The sequence below is a fragment of the Pelobates fuscus genome, chromosome 3, assembly GCF_036172605.1.
Source record: "Pelobates fuscus isolate aPelFus1 chromosome 3, aPelFus1.pri, whole genome shotgun sequence".
Taxonomy (NCBI): domain Eukaryota; kingdom Metazoa; phylum Chordata; class Amphibia; order Anura; family Pelobatidae; genus Pelobates; species Pelobates fuscus.
Genome location: NC_086319.1, coordinates 51,088,741 through 51,111,234, shown reverse-complemented (window position 1 = coordinate 51,111,234; position 22,494 = coordinate 51,088,741). Strand labels below are relative to the sequence as shown.

General features: G+C 40.5%; 1 protein-coding gene across 2 annotated transcripts in view; it reads right to left on the bottom strand.

Moving 5' to 3' along the window:
* Window positions 1-21,476, bottom strand: part of MDM1 (Mdm1 nuclear protein) — a 37,279-nt gene extending 15,803 nt beyond the window's left edge. Inside the window, exons 1-10 of one of the 2 annotated variants that reach the window (XM_063447038.1) lie at window positions 21,328-21,476; window positions 20,582-20,684; window positions 14,713-15,068; window positions 12,579-12,713; window positions 11,909-12,088; window positions 11,321-11,460; window positions 9,940-10,039; window positions 5,616-5,654; window positions 5,110-5,285; window positions 4,240-4,500 (exon numbers count right to left, since the gene is read on the bottom strand). In XM_063447038.1, the coding sequence (XP_063303108.1) occupies window positions 4,240-4,500; window positions 5,110-5,285; window positions 5,616-5,654; window positions 9,940-10,039; window positions 11,321-11,460; window positions 11,909-12,088; window positions 12,579-12,713; window positions 14,713-15,068; window positions 20,582-20,684; window positions 21,328-21,345 (1,508 nt within the window). In that variant the 5' untranslated portion in view covers window positions 21,346-21,476. The remainder of the gene's footprint in view (window positions 1-4,239; window positions 4,501-5,109; window positions 5,286-5,615; window positions 5,655-9,939; window positions 10,040-11,320; window positions 11,461-11,908; window positions 12,089-12,578; window positions 12,714-14,712; window positions 15,069-20,581; window positions 20,685-21,327) is intronic. The other variant, XM_063447039.1, reaches the window with a different exon arrangement.
* Between the last annotated feature and the right edge of the window lie 1,018 nt (window positions 21,477-22,494).

Sequence of the window (22,494 nt, the reverse complement as noted above, 5' to 3'; positions counted from 1 at the left end):
CCAATGTTGAAACCAATATGTGACGTACAACTGGTCTCACGGACTCTGGCTGAACCTCTAGCAGGAGCTTCCATGATGTTAGCGCAGACGTTGCTGTTGACTAGTACCTCAGCAAGGTGAATGTGTGAACTCCAGGCTTGATCCTGTGTACCCCCATTCACTGAATTTCAACAGGATATGGTTGTCTTGCATGTAGCACCAGAGATCCTGCTTAAAGTGAGAGCCTTTCAATGCCATTCTCTACCTGTACCAAAGGATTTGGGGCATTATCCACTAGTGCTGTTACAGCGTCTTGTGGGCTTCCATGGCAATGGTCTCTGCTGAAACTTTGTAAAGTTGGCATTTGGACCTCTTTGAACTAGTCTGTCCTGCATTACATATTGGACATTGAAGCAATTAATGAGGCACAATTTGGACGTCACGTCCGTTCTCTATCTGTGCTGGAGGGTATCAGGGCACTCTCCTCTAATGCTGTTGCAGCATCATGGGTTGCCATGGCAATGGTTTCTGCTGACACTTTTTGTAAGCTAGCATTTGAACCTCTTTAGACACGTTTGTCTGGCATTTCATACTGTTCATTAAAACAGTCTATGATGCACAATTTGGTACTCAAGTACTTAACTCAGTTCATTCTTCTATCTATGTTGAATTACTCTGATTATTTGATTGGCTATTCTGTCCCTCCCTTTGTAAGCTTGGGTATTCCGCATGTGTATATGCTGCCATGATTAGCCAGGAAAGTGGAAAATGTATTCATACCGTAATTTTCTTTTCCTGGCTATTATTCATGGCAGCATATACTTCCCACCAATTAATGTCTCTATTTATGTACTGTAGAGCTTGTAAACTGACTGAGGACCTTAGGGATGGAGCCTCCTTTTAAAACCTTGGTGGTTTTCCTGTCCTATCGGCTGTAGGGAAGGAGCTAACCCATGTGTATATGCTGCCATGAATAATAGCCAGGAAAATAAAATTACGGTAAGTATGAATACATTTTCCACGATTATATATATATATATATATATATATATATAATAGAATGAACGCTCGGCACTCTCCTTTTAAAGAAATAAAGGTTTCCTGCCTGGGTGCTGAATCCCTGACGTCCAATATATAGGGAAATACTATATTCCACTCGATCTTGAAAAAGACCCGGCAGGGTCGAAACGTCGATCAATTTTTGTTTACATCTAATGGAATAATTAAACACCATTTTTCACTTATATGAAGACCTGCGAGTGCTCCCTATTTTTCTTATTTGCCTATATATATATAATTTACTTACATACATACATACATACATACATACATGTGGTGGTTCTCTTCTATTTAGAGCCGCTTTGAATAAAGCTAATTTTATATACTTTTTAACTACACCTTTATGTGATACTCTGACCTGTTCCATACCCTTGATATATAGGAGCTTATTAGGTTATTTATTATTGATCATGTGATCTTGCGATATATACCTGCTGTCTATAGCCATTTGGTATTCAATTTTTACATAGGGATTATCCACAGTACTATATGTATTTCCAGGAGATGCATTTAATCTCAAAACATTTTTAGTGTTGTGACTTTTTGTATCTTTTTCTGTTGCCTGGCAGTATAGTCGCCTTTTAAAGGAACTATCCACTGTCCAAATACAAAAAAAAATATATAAAGAAAACTGTACAATAGATATATTCCCATTGAAAACATATATGCATTTAGTAAGGTATTTTTTAATTGGAGGTATTTCTAAAAACAGATTGCAAAAGCAGGATATATCTAGTCTGTAACCTTTCAGGCCCTCCCCTTCTAACCCATCCCCTATATTGTGTGGCTGTCCAATCACAGATTTAGCAATGCAGCTCAATGAGAAGATGCAGCAAGGCAAGTTCTCTGGGCAATTGCTGCCTCTTGAGTTTAGTTCCACTGAATTAACCAAACCAGGATGTAACAGGACCTGTTGTGTGATTGGCAGCTGGGGGATGTAACAAAATAAATGTATAAAAGTGCCAATTTCTATTGAAATCTTCACTCTTTCAAAAATGAAAAAAGAAAGAGGATACACTTTTCCCACAAAGCACTTCAGCTAGGGGTCTGTAGTGGCCCTTTAAGGGAGCAAGTCAGCTACATCCCACGAATAGCACTATCAATAAAAACTTAATGTATTAAAAGAGTTTTCATGATAATATAATTTCGAAAGGTTGACTAAAAGGATTTCCTTTTTGTTTTTTTTTGTCTGTTCTGTGATGAAACAGGAATCCAGAAAATAAAACATGACCGTTCTAATTAGTTTAAATATTCCATTCCACCTCTCGGGAATGTCCTACCTGCAAGTCTTTTCATCAGAATAATTTAGTAAACCTGCAACTTGACGAAAAAAAAAAATCCTTTCAAAATTGAAATCAAGTCTTGTGGCTGCACAGACGGTTCCACTACGTGCTCTGGTAAACACCGTGTAGCTCACCTCTTCCTGCTGACTCACAACACAGCTAATACTGAACGAAGGGCAAATACAGACCAACGCTGACAGAGTGGGGAAAAAAAGAGGTTACGACGATGGCAACTAAAGGAAATTGTGAGAATACCATGGAATGTCCGTTTGGGTCAAAGAGTGTGCATGTAATCTTAAAGAAAAAAAATGTATGACATATGATCTAAGTAGTTAGATGTCACTGCTAGAGATATATGTAATTATAGATATTACAATTATGCTATGCAGATTTACAGCTTACCTAAATTCTCTACATTGGTCACAAGAAAAAAAAATTAGATTCTGTTTGTAGGCGATCATGAATGTATGCATACGTGTGTACAAACATCATCATACTAATTAAACTAGTTCACTTAATCCCTTAAGGACACATGACGTGTGACATGTCATGATTCCCTTTTACTCCAGAAGTTTGGTCCTTAAGGGGTTAAATAGCAAGAAATTAAAAATAATTAGATCTCCAATTACAGCACTTTCTAAATCCTATTTAATTCTTTAAATGATTGTAAAATGAGATGTGTTTTGGGGTGACTTTTTTCAAGCCTCAACCTGCTGTACCTCTGTACCAACTTATTAAAATAACAAATTATCTACACTATTATAGTCAGAGAACTTTTTCAATTCAGTTTTGTTTATCACTAATAGGACACTTTATTTTAACTGTTTAAAAAGACAATATTAACAATTTTACTCTTTTTAAATAATTTTTTTTTTTTTTATAAGTTTTTTGTTAATTAGTTTTCATCCACAAGACCACCCTGTCAGTTGCTTCTTCCCAGTTAACTTTGCATAGCAAGAAGCTGGCAAGTAAAACGCATTTCCCAGAAATGTGTCTGGTAGAGGCTATATTCAGCAGAGCTAAAGAAAATGATGTGAGTAACGTGATTAGCTGAATCAGTTCCTAGTTTGGAGAGAGCTCACTGAAGAATCTGCAAACTCTGAAGTTTTGCCATTAAAGCTTGAATATTTTTGCTTTTGTAAAATAAGGGTAGGACACTGTTTAGGAGTTTGCAGTGTTCCTATAACACTTAAAGGACCACTATAGGCACCCAGACCACTTCAGCTCAATGAAGTGGTCTGGGTGCCAGGTCCCTCTAGGGTTAACCCTTTTTGCTGTAAACATAGCAGTTTCAGAGAAACTGCTATGTTTACATTAGGGTTAATCCAGCCTCTAGTGGCTGTCTCATTGACAGCCGCTAGAGGCGCTTACGCATTTCTCACTGTGATTTTCACAGTGAGAAGACGCCAGAGTCCATAGGAAAGCATTGAGAATGCTTTCCTATGGACTGGCTGAATGCGCGCGCGGCTCTTGCCGCGCATGCGCATTCAGCCGATGACGGAAGAAGAGGGAGGAGAGTCCCAGCGCCGAGGGAGCCCGGCACTGGAAAAGAGGTAAGGGATTAACCCCTTCCTCCCCCTTCAGCACCACGGGAGGGGGACCCTGGGGGTGGGGGCACCCTCAGGGCACTATAGTGCCAGGAAAACGAGTTTGTTTTCCTGCACTATAGAGGTCCTTTAATTTAGCATAGTTCTACCAATTTCAGAATGAAATTTAAATAACTATTTTTATGCAATGTGATTTTCTTCACGAAATGCAGAACAGGCAACAAGCGACAATGTAGACATTAGAAAAACCACTTAATTGCCTATTATCTGTAAAAATCCTGGTCCTATCCTGGTCACATAAAAAAATGTAACAAGGAATTAAATGAAGCACTGGCCGGTTGTGAAATGGACAACAGCATCTTGATTATTACCTCTTAGTTATTTTCTCTCCATTCTCTTCCACCCCCTCCATCCCCTCCAATGGAGGACATGGAGGAGAACCTGTAGGAGCCCCATTCACTTCCAACGTTCCTTCATCTTGCACTGGCTCTGCGCCTTCTTCATCCCAAACCAGACGTCTTCTAACAGGCATAGTAGGGTTCTCCGAAATCCCAAGATTCCCAGTGTTGGTTGTAGGTTTTAATTTCACTTGCAATTCATGTTGTTTTTCATTCTTGTTGGTGGTATCTAGCCTAGAAATTCAATAAAACAAGGCCAAACTAGGATTTATTGTTCATGAATATTAATATTATCTTTTCAACTGAGATGCACCATGCAAAGCATGGTACTGTGGAGAGTCCAGGGTTACTAAATGACTACTAAAAGGGCACTCGAAGCACCATTGCCACTTAATCTCACTGACGTGGTTAAGAAGCCTGGAGTCCCCTGGCATTAGCTCATGGTTTAGTATTTTAGATTTACGCTTCACTCTGAATGAGGGTTTCTGGGCATCTGCTTGGGTTGAGCAGTGATGGGCAGCAGTGATTGGCTAAGAGCATGAGCTGACCACCATGGTATGAGTTGGAATAACTAGGGCAAAGTTACAGTCAACCTAAGAAACACTTCCTGAACTGATCAAAATCAGGGCTAAGGGACTGAATTCCTACAATGGGATGATGCCAGGGGATTTACAAGCACCATAACCATGTCAATAATTAACATGCATTGAAAATCATACAACTATGCTGGAAAATAAACAATGCGTGGAATGTATTTTTTTGCTGTTCGAATCATATTTTCTTTGTTGTTGAAAAAAGCAAATAATAATTAAGAATCAGAATGAGTAACTTTGTAGGACATACCCTGCGAGATCTAGCGCTTTGATATTGTTGCTGAGCTGTTCCTCACTGCTAGAGTTAGAAGACACATCCCACATTCTGTTGTTTGCAGATAGGATCTGATTCAAGTGATCCCGGGAGAAGTGAGTTCCCTCGGTGCGATGTTTATAAAATGCAGCTCTTTCTCTGAGCTCCTTCACCTGGGTACATTAAGAAAATATTTAATACCTTGAAAGATGAGGCACACATATTTATACAACATAAACCTGTGTTGGGCATAACTACAAGCTAAAAAGCTAAATATAGCCAAAAGCAAAAGCCAAGGGATTGCAAGGGGATAGAATACTTATCAAATTACTATTATAAGATAAGGAAACAGACACATACAAATGAAACCGTGCATAAGCTAGGCACAATGAAGGAAATACATAAGTAGAACAATTATTTCAATAATAGACTGCAAAGGTAAAATCAAGGATATTAATGACGGTGACGTAGTTTCAATAATGAGCAGAAACTCAGAAACCAACCTCAGCAACCCACATGGAGTGTACACTGAGTTGAGAATCCTAAAAAGAGGAAGATAAGAGAATTTGAGAAAGTAGAACCACAACACAAGTTACGTTGAACAAGTCCAAAAATAGAACTGTGAACTGAACTTTAAAACTACAGCACAAACAATTACAGCAACAGAATAGTGGACAGGAAGTAGAGTGTGTAAATATTATATAATACTTTAATAAATTATGGAAGTTCTACAAACTAATTGTATTAATAAAAAAAGAAACTGGATACAAAATAAAATAAATAAAAAAATAAGGGACATACCATTTTAATTATCCTTTAGTGTGCTGCTTAGCAGCTGCTGCCAGACCCCTTCACAGCAGAATGAGACACTGCAACCAGGAGTGTCATTCTAAGTGTTTGGAGACCCAGCAAGATGATTATGGGATAAGTAGTTTATCCCAATCTGCAGTTTTAATCATCACATACGGATAAATGGAACTGCTGACTAAACTGACAGCAGCCGTACTGCAGCCGCTAACCGTTTAAACACCGCACGGCAGTGTTAGCATCGGGAAAGTCGAAGACATGCGCATGGATTGTTTCTATCCAGCGAGGAGAGAGCCTTTACTAATGTAGGCCTGGCCTACACATGCTGCACACACAATAAAAGACAAAATAAAGACAGGCAACCTGGAGTCAAGAACTCTTGGCAGCCAGATTGACAGCACTGGTGAGCTGTGTTATAGCAGCAGTGATTTTTACAAATTCCAGCTGTTATTGCCCACTCTCAGCAGTGATACTAAGTGCTCATGTGTTTAAACTAAGCATAAAAAAACACATCAAGCACCATCACCACTACAGCATGCGTTATGGTGCCAGGACTGCACTGGTGCCACCCTAGTCTTCTAACCTAGGATTTGCTGGGCACTATTCCTTGCCTCTCCCAGCAGCCAGAAGCTCTGAGCTAATTCAGACAGCGCAGGGCTTAACCCATTGTCTAGCAGGATCTTCCGTATCTCACTTTAGGCTGCACAGAGGTTGGGGACAGGAGTTTGTACTACTTATATTGGAAGTGGGGCACCAGAGCACCCATGGCACCTTAACTACTATACTCTGCTACAGTGGTTATGGTGATTGCAGTGTTCCTATTCACAAAAATGGATGAGAACTCAATTTTGAAAGGAACACTTTATTGCTATAAATTAATATATGTATACTTATAGAGTGTTGTTCTAAGTGAATAGACCTAATTGGTCCATCATAGTCACATCATGAAACAGAATCCATAATGGCTGAAAGAAGCATAAACCGCAGATCAAATCAGATAAAATAGCCAAGCAGCCCTAGGGAGACAGTAGTCGTTACACCAATACTGCAGTGAGAGATGGTTAATATTTTTTTTCCATATTATTTAGCCTATTTACAAGGACATATTTGTATTCTATTATATTGCCTTTTTTGCTTTTATTGTACCCTATTACCTTTGATATTTTATAGTTATGAGCAGGCCTAAGGCTCAACAATAATTTAATTAATGTGACACTATGACCACTACAAGTGGTTATGGTGCAAGGCATCTCTGTGAGCGGTAGGCTAACTCTGAACCTTAAAACAATTATTATGTACTCTCATATGATATCTCTGACTCTTTAGTCCAATTCTATATGTTGGGGATCAGCAGCTGTTGATCAAGTTTTTTTTCCCTTAACCTTCTGGCAATATTATGGCAGTTACTTGTGACTATATGTACTTTTTTCAATTTTTTAACATGGTTCAAAATATGAGGTAAGAAAACACACGTTATCTCTAAATACAAAGGATCAATGACAGCAACAAAGTATCTTTCCCATACTGTTCTGCAGGGCAGAAGTATAATTTAATGCTGCAACATTCATGCCATCTAAATCAGGCAGGAGAGATAGTTTCTATGAGTAAAGGAAGGGCCGGCCCAAGACATTGTGCTGCCTGGGTCCAAGAATTAAATGCTACAACCCCCCAAAAAACTATATATGTTTCTGCAATGGTAGTGTCTCTATGTGCTGGGGATAAAACGTGTGTCTGTGTGTGTACTGGGGATAAAGTGTGTGTCTAACTGTGTGCTGGGGATGATATGTGATATGTGTTTGCTGTAGATTAAGTTTTTGTCTGTGTGTGTGTACTGGGGATGTAGTATGTGTCTGTGTGTGTGCTGGGGATGTAGTATACATCTGTGTGTGCTGGGGATGTGGTGTGCGTCTATGTGTGTGCTGGGGATGTAACGTGTGTCTGTGGGTGCTGGGGATGTAGCCAATGGCATACATACCACGGTCGCAGGGGTTGCAGATGCAACCGGGCCTGTCACTCCAGGGGGCCCGGCCGCCCTGTGGACCCCTGCTACCGGATACCCTCCGCCATCTTTTGCGGCCCCGGCCCACGCGGCAAACCACCGAGGCCGCCGTCCAAGGGGTCCATCGGGTGGCCCATGCTGTTAGGGCCACCTGATGGAGATGGATTGCCAGGGGGCCCGGTCAGCGCTGGGCGCTTTAACAGCGCGACCGGGCCCCCTGTGATGACATCACTGCTGGGAGGAAGTGACCGCACGTCACTCCTCCCAGGTAACACACAAAGACCGCGCGGGAGGAGCAGAGGGAGTCAGAGTAGGAACTCTGACTCCCACCAGCCTGAGCCAACACTGGACCCCAGGGAAAGTCACCCTCCTGCACCTAAAAGGTAGGAAATAAGAGGGTGACTTAAATATTGTGTGTGTGTGTGTCTATTTGTATGTATGTATGTGTGTGCGCCTGTCTGTGTGTGCCTGTCAGTTTGTGTGTGTGTCTGTATGTATCTGTGTGTCTATCAGGGGAAGATGGGGGGGGGGGGCCCACGGGTCAGTTTTGAACCGGGGCCCCATGGATTGTGTGTACGCCACTGGATGTAGCGTGTGTCTGTGTGTGCACTGCAGTCAAAACACTTACCTATGCACTGTGTCTGTGTATATGCATGTGTGTTTGTATCTGTGTGTCTGTATCTGTATATGTGTCATTGATTGTATCTGTTGGTCTATGTATCTTCATGTGTGGCAGTGTTTGTATCTGTGTGTCTGTATGTCTGCATGTGCAACTGTATGTGTGTGTATTTCTGCATGTGTATTAGTGTGTCTATGCATCGGCATGTGTGTCAGTATTATTTATTTATTTATTTATTTATAAAATATTTTACCAGGAAAGATACATTGAGATTTCTCTTGTTTTCAAGTACGTCCTGGGTACACTGACACACATGCAGATATTGGCATACATACAGATGTACACACACAGTCAGAGTGCTGCCTGGAGCAGTGGCTCCACAGCAGTCAATGGACGGGCCGGCCCTGAGTAAAGGGTCACTGTGCTTCATATTGTGATAAAGTTGTAAAGGGACCACTCTCTCATAGTGAGGAAGCCCTGGCACTATATTTCAAGGGTTCCTTTAAAGTTTAAATAAGCAGGTATGTGACGAATTTATATGAATCCAAAGTTCATAAAAATGTTTCTCCTACTTAACAACTTAAAAGCACCTCTGAGAATGAGTTGTCACAATTATACTGTTTGGCCAATTTAGAGTAAAGCAAAGTAGAACAATACTAAAAAAACAAGTGGTCTTTGAAATTATGCCTATACCAAGTGGCGCCACGAGGGGGTTAGGCCCTCTCCATAGGAAAGTATTGCTACAATAATTTCCTGTGGGGATTTGACTGATGCTGGGTGTCCTTATGCATCTGCCTCTAGTGGCTGATTGACTGATTGACAGCCACTAGAAGCAGTCTTAGTCCTGCATTGTAATCATTGCAGTTTCTCAAAAACTGCAATCATTTACATTCCAGGACTAAGTGGGATTGGGACCCAGACTGCACTGCACCCAGACTACTTTAATGAGCTGAAGTGGTCTGTGTGACTATCGTGTCCCTTTAAATTACTATTTTACTACTGACAGACAAAATATTAGTAGGGATCAGTGGATAATCAGTCTAGCAGGTATAGGGCCCACTGATGTCACTTTTTTCATGTCAGTTTAATGTAAATTATGAAGGCATGAAAGCACACTAAGGATTTAATGACTTAATAACGATGTAACGTGATAGCTGAAACAATGCACAGTTTAAGATGAGAAATATACAGATTTTAGTTTCACAGATACTGCCACCTAGTGTATTAAGTAAAGAAAAGAACAAACAAACGGACACACACAAACATACACTCTCAAAACACAGTCAGGATTAAAGAAAAGTCATCATATGAATCTAGAACAAGGTTAGTACATATACATGTATAAACAAATATGTTTTATGAATATTATCTGCTAAAAACAGGTTTGGGGAAGAGTACATACTTGCTCAGGCATTTCTTTCTTTGTCCTCACCCAAGCTCCATCCTTGTATTTATATTCAGAAGGTGAGAGAAAGTTAGCTGAATACTCGGTTTTCACTTTTCTAAAGTAAAATGGAGAAATAAATACATAAATGTTAAGATAATAGGCTTTAGCTAATATAATAGATCACTACATGGAACGAGGAATACAACATAATAGCAGGGCAAGAAATTGTTATATTGTGTATTATATGCAGTCCATATAAAGACGAGCACTAAATATGATTCCCTAAAAGCTGGGTTTAAAGGGACACTATAGGCACCCAGATCATTGAAGTGGTCTGGGTACAGTATCCCTATTGCACTTAGTGCTGCAATGTAAAACAATGTAGTTTTAGAGACACTGCAATGTTTACATTGCAGCACTGAGTCTGGCTCCATTGGCTGTCTACCACCACAGGCACTTCCTAGACGTCAGACTTTTGGTCCAGTGACTGACGCTGGCCGTCCTCACCCTCTGCATGAAGACATCCAGTGTCAGCATTGATTCAATGCTTTCCTATGGGGAAAAGGGACACTCCAAGCACCATAACCACTAAAAACAGCCAGCTGGCTGTAGTGAAAGTAGTCAAATTAGTAAAAACTTACCTGGGGTCCACCTATCAGTTGCTGCTTCCTCCTCTGCCTTAGAAGCTCCTGCTTCACTCTGTCATCCAATGAGCTGGCCCTGCACAGCAGGTTTTTGCTCAGTGAACCTAGTGGAAAATGCTTGCAGGAAGAGGTGGTGACGGGAGCCCAGAAATTCCAGGTAAGTTGTCAAACCATTCTTAAAAAGGTTTGACTACTAACAGTAGAAGTTTGCCAGGGTGCTCCTGGTACCATAGGCACTACAGCAGGCTGTAAGCAAAGCAGTTACATCTCGCAAACAATTTTTTAAAAGTTTGTTTTGGAATTTTGTTTTGAATTCAGTGTTTAGCCAATCCAAAGAAGAAAATCCACAGGTTCCACAGGATGGAAACCTGCATGAACCTAATGGGCATGCATGATTGAACCTGTGGATTTTCTACTTTGGATTGTCTATTTGGAGGCTGCGGTCCTTCATACCACAGTGTACCAGGCTGAACTTGGGTTCAATATTTCAATTCCCTTAAGTGCCCCACCAGACAACTATTGAAGATGTGTTCAGGCAATGTTAGAGAGCACATGCATGTCCAGACCATCTCGGGCTATTAAACTGCCCTGAACAAGAATGTGCTGCAAAGATTAGTGCGTATTTTTATTTACCTCTGTTGCACCTCTCATCCCATTTACTGGGTTGAGGGAACAAGGAAGTATCCCTTGCAGGGAAGTGAAAGCTCTGCTTTAAAATTAGATCTGAACTAGTTCTGCAACGTGTTACCTACCTGTACCCTTTAGAAGGAATGCTAAGTTGTTGAACGAGTCTTTCTCTGAGTATTTTTCTTTCACCAGTTTCATTCTGTTCAATTGTAGTTTGTCCGGCCTTATTTGGAGTACGTACAATATTGGTCCTTTTCTTTTTATCCTAAAGTAAATGTCAACAATAATGTTTAAGTACAGTCAATGTGTGACAATACGGACAATAACGAGAAGACAATATCCGTTAAGAGTGAAGAAAATAACAATGCAGATGACAGAATAAAGATCAGGGTTATGCAGTGAGCAGATTATTCTTATAACAATAGTCTCGAATGTAACATTTTTCATGCTGATTGGAAGCACATGAAAAGTGCTGTCTGGAAGTCTGAAGAATTCTATGCTATAAAAGGGAAATCAGCCAATCAGTTATTTCAGGATTCCTCCTTGATTTATTTCTCTCTTACTGCATGTGAAGTATACATGAACAGGGCTGCACGTTTCCTATAATATATAACATCATGTGATGTGTGTCCAAGAAAACGTGGTGACGGGCAATCTATCAGACGACAGACAGTAAAGGACAGCTTTCGTTGTTTTTGTAAGTAACTGCGCACCTTTCTCCTACGAATGTGGTTTTCTGGCTCATATTCACGGATATATTTTTCTTCCCAAGTTTTTCTTAGCTTCGGCCCTTTGGCAGGTGGTGATCCCTTAAACTGACTATTGTACTCTGTCTGTGTATTGACTGGCGGAACTTTAAATGGTGGAACTGCCTGATTTTTGTTATATACCACCTGCAAAAAAAAAAAAAAAAATTATTTAAAAATTGAAATTGAACATACAGCCATCAATGGGTAGAATACATTAACATTACCTATTTAGTAATACAAATTTGTTACAGACAACATTATGTTTTATGGATACAGAGGAAAAAAGACCATATAAAAAAAAAAACAAGTTTTGGTGCACAAAGTGAAAAAAGAGAGGTGAAAAAGGTATGGATCGAATTATACATTTCGGAGGGAGATTCGGATATTAAGAAATGGAAAGGAAAGCCCAATATATCATTGAACTAACTAAGTATAAAAACAACATCCTTTTGAACATTCTGAGCTTGTAAGGTGATAACCCATTTACTTGGGTCATTGCAGTAAAAACAAGAAGGATAAATATTGTGGAATAAGAACTGCAGTGATTCTTTTGCCTATAGCTGGACAACAACCCCATTTCTATCCAAAATATAAATAAAAATAATAATAAATCAAATTTATATTCATATAATACCTGCTCTGCCGCAATTAGTGGAGCACTTTCTACAGGACTTTTCCTTTCAAACTGCCTCCTGTACTCGGACACCTTGAGAGGATGTTGTGAAGGAGTCAAGTCCATCCCAGCTTTTTTCGCCAGAACCCTGTGGAACTTTTAAATAAAATATTTTTAAATAAACTGGCTTTATTTTTCATTTCTTTCAAATAAAAAATAATTATAATAAAAAACACTCATTAAACAATAAGTTGACAGATTTTTTTTTTTTTTAAAAACCCATCCAATTACTATATAAAAGTCAACCATGTATTAATAAAATAAAATATTAAATATAAATAATATAAGCAACCAAAATAGTAAAAAGTGATGTTTTCCTGATTTTCCACATACAATGCTAAGATGCTGCCCAGTAAACGATGTTTGAGAGGACCGTGTGTTGCATTAAATATACATGTAGGCCTGAGCAATTCTGTCCAAACTCTAGTAATTTTATGACATTATTAAAAAGGCACACACTAAGTACCATATGCACTGTTTGCAAACCACGTGTAACCACACCAGCCCAGGACCTCCACATCCAGCATCTTCACCTCCAAGATCGTCTGAGACCAGCCACCCAGACAGCTGCTGCAACAATTGGTTTGCATAACCAAAGAATTTCTGCACAAACTGTCAGAAACCGTCTCAGGGAAGCTCATCTGCATGCTCATCGTCCTCATCGGGCTCTCGACCTGACTGCAGTTCGTCGTCGTAACCGACTTAAGTGGTCAAATGCTCACATTCGATGGAGTCTGGCACTTTAGAGAGGTTTTCTCTTCATGGATAATGCCTGGTTCTCACTGTACAGGGCAGATGGCAGACAGCGTGTATGGCGTTGTGTGAGTGAGCGGTTTGCTGATGTCAATGTTGTGAATTGAGTGGCCCATGGTGGCGGTGGGGTTATGGTATGGGCAGGCATATGTTATGGACAACGAACACAGGCGCATTTTATTGATGGCATTTTGAATGCACAGAAATACCATGACGAGATCCTGATGCCCATTGTTGTGCCATTCATCCACAACCATCATCATGTTGCACAAATCTGTACCTAATTCCTGGAAGCTGAAAACATTACAGTTCTTGCATGGCCAGCATACTCACCACTGGACATGTCACCCATTGAGCATGTTTGGGATGCTCTGGATCGGCATATACAACAGAGTGTTCCAGGTCCTGCCAATATACAGCAACTTCGCACAGCCATTGAAGAGGAGTCGACCAACATTCCACAGGCCACAATCAACAAACTGATTAACTCTATGCGAAAGAGATGTGTTGCACCGCGTGTGGCAAATGGTGATCACACCAGATACTGACTGGTCTTCTGACATTTATTGTGGCCAGCCTAAGGCCCACCTGTGCAATAATCATGCTGTCTAATCAGCATCTTGAGATGCCACACCTGTGAGGTGGATGGATTATCTCGGCAAAGGAGAAGTGCTCACTAACACAGATTTAGGCAGATTTGTGAACAATATTTGAGAGAAATAGGCCTTTCGTGTACATTGGTCTTAGATCTTTGAGTTCAGCTCATGAAAAATACGGGCAAAAACAAGTGTTGTGTTTATAATTTTGTTCAGTGTATATATTGACCAAGGTTCATGATAAAATGGTTAAATGAAAAGTGTCAAAATGCTCTTTGTTAAATAGCCTGTCGGATGTACTTTCTACTTTCTATACACTTTTGTGGAGCAATTTTGGATTCTGTGACTAATATAAAATTTGTAATCTCAGCATGCCAGATTTCGCAAAGTTTTAGCTTTAAAACAATCATTCTCTCCTTGCAGAATTTGTTTTATAATTTCTAAAAACTAGATTAAATCCTAAACATATTGGGTTAGTTTTCTTTAGTTGCACCTGTTGTGTAGAAATGCTTAAATGCACAACAGGAAAAAAATAAACCAACAATATTATGTTATGTATACATTTAGGGAAACAAACGAAAGCCCTGCTTCTCATCTAAAAAAATCATATATATTATATTAAACAAATAGTGTGAAACTTTGGTAAAATGAATGCATAGCAATAGTGCCAAAAAAGGCCTTGGTCAGAAATGGGTTACATCCCCAAAGAGCCTTGGTCCTTAAGGGTTAATACTGGTTACACTTACCCCATGGTGTTCTTGTGGGGGTTTTCTTGTAGCAACAGTTAATACTTCTTTTTTATGTTCTTGCTTATTGACTGGCACTTTTTTAACCTGGGATAAGGTATGAGTAGATTCTTGTCTGAGTGGAGCAGATAATGAGGTGGGTGCTTTCTGTATGCGTGGTGCATCTGGTGTACGTATTTCCTCCTCAACCTGTCGGTCCTTTTCAACAACTGGTTGTATTTTCACAGGTTCAACTGCTTTAACTTTTTCATGTTTTGGCATGTCCACATCTTCCTCCCATTGAAATGATTTTGATATTTGTGTGTTGTAATACGGGACCCTTCGTTTTGAAGTAAAACCTGGCTCTTTAGTAATACCTTTAAAATGGGAAAAAAACAAAAACTTTCAATTACAGAAAGTATCCGATGACATGCTAAACAAGCAACATATCAGTGGGTAACTAGACACAAAACAGAATATCAAAATAGATCTGCGTAGTCCAGCTGCGGTTTGATTTGTCCATTATAATAAAAAAAAGCAGCCAGGCCGTTATGAGTAGAGATACTCACGAATATATGAGTAGACACAAAATAATTAACTACGACATCTAGAGGTCTAGTCATTAAATGCCAAAAGGTGGCAAAATATTTTACTGTTTCTAAATGTGTCCGTTTTAACCAAAAGTTCGAAATGCTAATTTTGTTTTCAGCCATATTTGCACTAACATTCAGCTGCCATATGAGTGGTTGTTAAATAAACACAAATCTCTATTTCCAACTTTGTTAGAGAAACACTGGAGGCACCATAACAACTTTAACCACCTGCTGTCCATGGGCACAAGGTCCTCATTACTAAACCATTACTCCAGAGTTTAGGAGAAATTCTTGGTCCCTGACAACCTGAAGCCCGGCCTCCAATGATGGAACTATGCTCGTTTAGTCTTGTATAGCTTTACGCCATACAGATTTATAGCAGGAATAGGGGCAGTGATTGTCTGAAAGCGCTTATCTGAGGCTCTCCGCCAGTCACTGGTCGCCCTGTTATATAATACAATATATAATACTATATGGCTCTGTGCAATTACACAATATATTATAATATTAGGGTACTTTGTAAAAAGTGGTGGGCTTAAACGCAATATGGCCATATGATGCTGCCAAAACCCCAGATTTTGAATAAAGGATAGGTGTTTGCAAAATAGCCTTAAGATATTATTTGTGTGCATGCCCAGGGCCACGTTGCTGTATTATGTACAATCTGTGGACATTTTAGACTCTAGCAGGACCATAACTAAATAATGCATGTTTTTGTTGTGCCCCCAAATATTGTGTGGAGCCACACACACACTCTACTAAATGATAAGTAAATGCAGGCATCGAACAGGTAATTGTTAAACCTTCCTAAACTGTTTAATGTCGCGCCAGGTACCATAATCACTAAAGTGTACTAGGGTTCTACTGGAACCTTAACCACTTCAGCATGCCAGTGTACTAATGGTACCATATTCACTATAGTGTGATGTAGTGGTTATGGTCCTTAGAGTGTCCATTTAAATCTAATCAGCCTCCCTCATGTTTTTATTTATACAAGACTTTGCAACTTTTGAAAAATAAATTGCTTTTTTTTTTTTTTTTTTTTTTTTTTTACCTTCTGCGCACTTTTAACAATTTTATGATGTTTATCAATAACGTGCTGAGTGTTTGTGTAGGTATGAAATAATTACTTAACGCACAAGTGTTCTTCTGCAGTTAAGTTGTATTTAAATATTACGTTTTCTTCACAGCTATAAAAGGAATGAAGAATGTTTTCTTTTTGTTGACATTAATCTGTCTTTAGAATGCTGCTGAGAACCTTATAAGTAAAATACAACTGCTCATATTATAATAAAATCCCATTAGCCTACATCCTACAATAAAAGGGCACTCCAGGCAAGAGCTGACGTGATTGTATTATGGAGAAAATGCTGTAAAAACACTCAACTTTGAACTCCTCTGTCTTTACTGCAGCTTCCCCAGGAAGTGGAAAGCAGTTTGTTTTCTGTTTATTGGAGGAGCCGAATGACAAAATATTCGGCACTCTGCATTAGAGTCATTCATTAGAAGATATGAAGGAAACATCTGTGCAATCTACTATGATTTTATTGTGAAGCTTAAGTTGTTTTACTCCAACCAACCCCCACCCCCCAACTCTAAGGTACCTAAATCACTTTAGCTGGCTGAAGTGCTTTATGTGTGAAGAGTGTGTCCACTTTTATCATTTTACAAAAACTGCAGACTTCAATAGGAACTGTCCCTTTTATAAATTAAAGGAACACTCCAGGCTGAGTGCATCAGCTAATCACTCTCAGTCAATGAGCCAAGTCCTGCAGTGCATGGATTAGCTCAGGAGAACTAATGCTAGTTCCATTTCTCTAATGGGAGACCTAATGCTAGAACTGTAATTTCCCCAGCCGTACTAGTGGTGGCACCCAGTGAACTTAAAGGGACACTCCACTTCCTAAATAATAAAATAAATGAAAAATCACTGTTTAGTTGATCTATCCCAAATGAAAACTTGCATTTATTTAATTCTGTATTTTTTTCATTGGGGATAGATCTAAAATCAGCTTGCAAAACGTGCAGTTCTCTTGTCTGCTGCTTTTGCAGGCTCTCCCCTTCTAAACCTGCCCAGACTTTCTGTGGCTGTCCAATCACAGACTTTCCAATGTAGCTCAATGAGAAGTTTTTGTAAGTTAGACGCTCTGGGCAATTGCTGCCTATTGAGGTCAGCTGCATTGAGTGGAACCAGGAAGTAGCAGGGCTTGTCTGCTTGAAAGCCAAGGGGGTGTAACCAGGTTCATTTATAAAAATGTAAATTTCTATGGAAATCTGCACTTTTTGCAAAATGAAAAAAAGAGGACACACTCTTCACACATAAAGCTTTTCAGCAAGCTTAAGTTGCTTAGGGGTCTGGACTGACCCTTTAACCCCTTAAGGACCAAACTTCTGGAATAAAATGGAATCATGACGTGTCAGACATGTCATGTGTCCTTAAGGGGTTAAAGGGACACTACAGGCACCCAGACCACTTCTGCCCATTGGAGTGGTCTGGGTGCCACTCACACTACCCTTAACCTTGCAAGTGTAATTATTGCAGTTTTTTTATAAACTGCAATATTTAGCTTGCAGGGTTAACTCCACCTCTAGTGGCTGTCTACTAGACAGCCACTAGAGAGCACTTCCTGTATTATAGCACAGAAAACCTGTGCTAGAGCGTCGCTGGACGTCCTCACACTGTGTGAGGACCTCCAGTGCCGCTCAATTCCCCATAGGAAAGCATTGAAAAGCATTTTCAATGCTTTGCTATGTAGAGCTCTAATGCCCATGCGCGGCATTGCAGCGCATGCGCATTAGGTCTCCCCGGCCGGCGGGATCAGTCTCGCCCACCGGCCGACGTAATGAAGAGGAGGAGCGGCAGCGGAGGAAGAAGCAGCGACGTGGGCAAGCTGTAGTGGTTATGATGTCCAGAGTGTTACATTACAATGTCATGTCTATTCACTTTATTCATGTATTCATGATGCTAGCTGTAAGTGCTCACTACTCAAGTTATTTCATAAAACGATAAGTAGTGGGGAGTGCAAAGCATGCTCACACTTCATGAGCATTTGTAACATCATTGATGTATGGAAGGGGGAATAATTCCATTGATTTTCACTGTAGCTAAACTCAACAGATCATGATCTATGTAAAGGGTTGGTGGTTAAAGGATCACTTTAGGGTCAGGAACACAAACATGTATTCCTGACCCTATAGTGTTAAAACCACCATCTACCTCCCCCGGGCCCCTTATGCCTCCATAAATATAGCAAATTCTTACTGTATTCACGTCTGAAGCTGTAACTCTGCATGCTGGTTGCCTCAGAAAAACAAGCAGTCTGCTGACACCATCAGAAGTGGTGGCCTGATCCAATCACAATGCTTCCCCATAGGATTGGCTGAGACTGAGACAAGGAGGCAGATCAGGGGCAGAGCCAGCATGATTCAAACACAGCCCTGGCCAATCAGCATCTCCTCGTAGAGATGAATTGAATCAATGAATCTTTATGAGGAAAGTTCAGTGTCTGCGTGTAGAGGGAGGAGATACTGAATGTTTGGATGCATTTTAGGCAGCCATGACCCAGGAAGCATCTCTAACATCCATCTAAGGAGTGGCCAGTGAAGTTATCACTAGGCTGTAATGTAAACACTGCATTTTGTCAGAAAAGACAGTGTTTACAGAAAAAAGCCTGATGGTAATGATTCTACTCACCAGAACAAATTCAATAAGCTGTAGTTGTTCTGGTGACTATAGTGTCCTTTTAAGCTGCTTGGGTGCCTCTTTAGCTGCATGCTCTAACAGGTTATGTTAAAAAAAAAAATTAAAGCAGTACTGTCACCCCCATATTAAAAATGAGTATTTCATAGAGATAGACCCTTTATAAAATACTCATTATGACTATGTTGGAATTTCACTGAAATTCAAACCCAGCCAAGAGAAATACAGAGACAAAGTAGTCCTTACTTTGTCTCTGTATTTCTCCCAAGCCTGACTTTCTCTGACACAGAGCTAGAGAGTCAATCATCTGTGATGGCTGCAGAGAACTGGTTGTGTCTATGGAGACACATGCGCGGGAGTAGAGCAGTGACATTGGCGCTGAAGAGGAACCCGCAGGATCAAGAATGCGGCGCCCGCGTGGGACAAGTTTGGGTAAGCAAACTCACCTTTACATGCCCCTTCAGCCACCGGCAATGTCCCAGTCTAGGTACTTAGCAAATTTGGTAAAGTCCCCAAATGGTGACAGTGCAGCTTTAAGTGTCTCTAACACATGATTTTCTCCTCAAAAAGATTAAACAACATATTTAAGTAGCATTTCTGCTGCTTCAAATAATGGGAAATCTCTCCATGTGTCACATGACAACAGGGCACACAGAGTAATATTGAAGGAGCCAAAATGTGATTTAATTAAAGGAACACTCAAGTACCATAATCACTACAGTGTGTTGAAGTGGTTATGATGCCAGAAGTGACCTGGTCCCCCCAATGTATGTTTTAGAACAGTTTGTCATTCAAACTGAGGTCCTCCAGGCGCCGCTCCCTGCTCTCACTACTTCCGACAGAGAGATGGAAGCTCTCTAACTCAACTAAGCCCTGCAATACAGGAATAGCTCCAATTGCTGGCTAAGAGCAATTAGCTGACGCTCTCTGAATGCAGTACTGGAGGCATGGAGTGGTTCCTGGCGGATCCCAGGTAAGAAGTCAACCCATTTTAAAATGGTTTGACTACTTACAATGGGGAGTACTAAACTAAGGAACTCTTGGCACAAAACTAATACACTGTTATGTAGTGGTTATGGTGCTTGGAGTGTTCCTTTAAAAAATTATGTTTGGTCATTGTTTGGGCACTCACAAACATTTAAAACATTATTTTAACTGCTATGTAGATAAATACCGTTAATACTTTACATGATACGTCAATGTAACAGCATATTTAAGGCACACAAATGTTTCCTTAAGCCTTATTATTTAAGAACCTTTAACAACAAAGGTTTAAAAAAAAAGGTATGCCTTTACTATGGTGATAAAATTGAATACAGGTAACGCATTTTTTTAAACCTACATTGGGGTCTCCAAACTTCACTAGGAAGTAAGCCGGCTGCCCAGGTCACTAAGAGCTACTCACTTTTTCAGTGTAAAATGGCATGTATCTGCAATGAAATGTGGCCATTCTACATTGATCATGCAAAAACAATGTTTTAACTCTGTTTCTACTGAACAAGCAAAAGTGAAAATGAAAGTTTCATTCCACGTCAGGCATATATTTTTTGTTGTTGTAGTTTGCAGCAGGTAATTGTGTTTAAAATGTAATTCTCACCGAGCTCATCCGATCTAAGTCCAGCCCATCTCGATGCATGTACTGGATCTTCCTGACCATCTGGTCCCTTCCAGTTGAAGTTTCGGTCATATTCCGATAAACCCTGCATTGAAAAAATACTTGCAACTCAGTTAACAAAAAAACTACAGATCATACTTTAAATGCAATGTAATTGTCGTTTTCTCAGTAATTTTCTTTCATGCAGTGCATGCAGTGCCCTTATTGTTTTTATTTCCATTCACTGTTAATATAAACACTGTGACCCACATTTATCACACAGTCCTGTAAATAATATAAGCTCTTTCCATTTACAACCAGAAAAAAAAAAAAAAACTAATCCACAAATGTCACATATAATCCACAGTAATCCACAAATCTGAGGATGTAGCCCACCCACCTCTTGCCAATGCTGAGTTCTAGAGGTGGGCAGCCCCTTCCTTTTCCTACCAGTGTCTATGCTATTAGATAAATATAAAATACCTGGAAATAATGTATCAAGGTGGGATTCTAGGGCAACGTTCTAAAAGTAGAACAGCTGGAACATTCCATGGGATTTCCTGGTGGCTGCTTTGGAACATTGCCTTGTAATACCCTGACACATACCCCTGGTACCCAGAACCCCTCAGATCCCTCACTCCCATCACTCCAAGCACAGCGCAGCTTGGTAAATCGATACATTTATAAATAGAGCATCCCAGGGGCAGGTACCATGTACAGCCCTTTTATTCATTATGGATCAGTCTCACCTTGAAGCGGACCGGCATGCTGACAGCTCTCCCTCTCCTGCCTCAGTGGTGCCTTGGATGGATCATGTGGGTAACAGCTGGCCTGGGACCTTTACGGTGTAAACAGAGCCCGTTGCCTTAGCAAAACCGCAGCAGAGCGTCTAATTTGAACTGCGCACGCGCGGACCAACGGCACTAACTAGGTTTTGACCAATCACAGGCCCGCAGCGCTGCGTTGTATCAGATGTGTTTACTCCATGGAGTGTTGTGGTTTGGGGCTGCTTTGACAGCGAGGGGCGGGGCTTGGGGGCTCAGCATCGTTTGTCACACAGATTAATTGCCATTTATTGTTGGGAGCCCAGCTTTTCTTTTGTTGACCAGAGGGTCCTTTTAGAGAAATGAGTGAGGAGATAACTTGAGAAATTGCTGCAAATTAAATTTGAGAAATGTGTGGAAGTATTGTGGCTGGTTGTCATGCAAGTAGCAAATACATGATTTTATGTTGAATGTTTGTAGCATATATCACTATGAAGTGTTTATATAGACACTGTATGTACATGGTTATTCAATCAAGTGTGATTTGCCAGGTGAATTTAAAATTTTAGGCCAAAATGAAATTATAACTGACTTTGAGGTTTTTTTTTTTTTTAAGTTCCACTAAAGTACCCCCACCCTCAGAGCCCCCCTCCCGCTGGCCCGAAGGGGTTAAAACCTCTTCAGCCACTTACCTTAATCCAGCGCCGGACTCCTTCAGCGCTGGTCACCTCTCCTCCCCCTCCAACGTCAGCTCTCGAGCAGAGCCGCGCGCGCATTCAAACCTTACTCAATGCTTTACTATGGACGTTCTGCATGCTCAATGCAATTTTCACATTGAGCGTCGCAGAAGTGCCTCTAGCGGCTGTCAGGAAGACAGCCACTAGATGCTGGATTAACCCTGCTATGTAAACATAGCACTTTCTCTGAAACTGCTATGTTTACATCTGAAGGGTTAAAACCTGGGGGACCTGGCACCCAGACCACTTCATTGAGCTGAAGTGGTCTAGGTGACTATAGTGCAGGGGAGGGCTGGCAGCCTTAGGCCTGGGGGGCAAAACCAGTCAAGTGGCCCATTGCGCCACCAAATCAGTTCACCATCCATGCCCACCTTTTCCTGATTTTATAACGGATATTGATGTTATGCTAATCCGT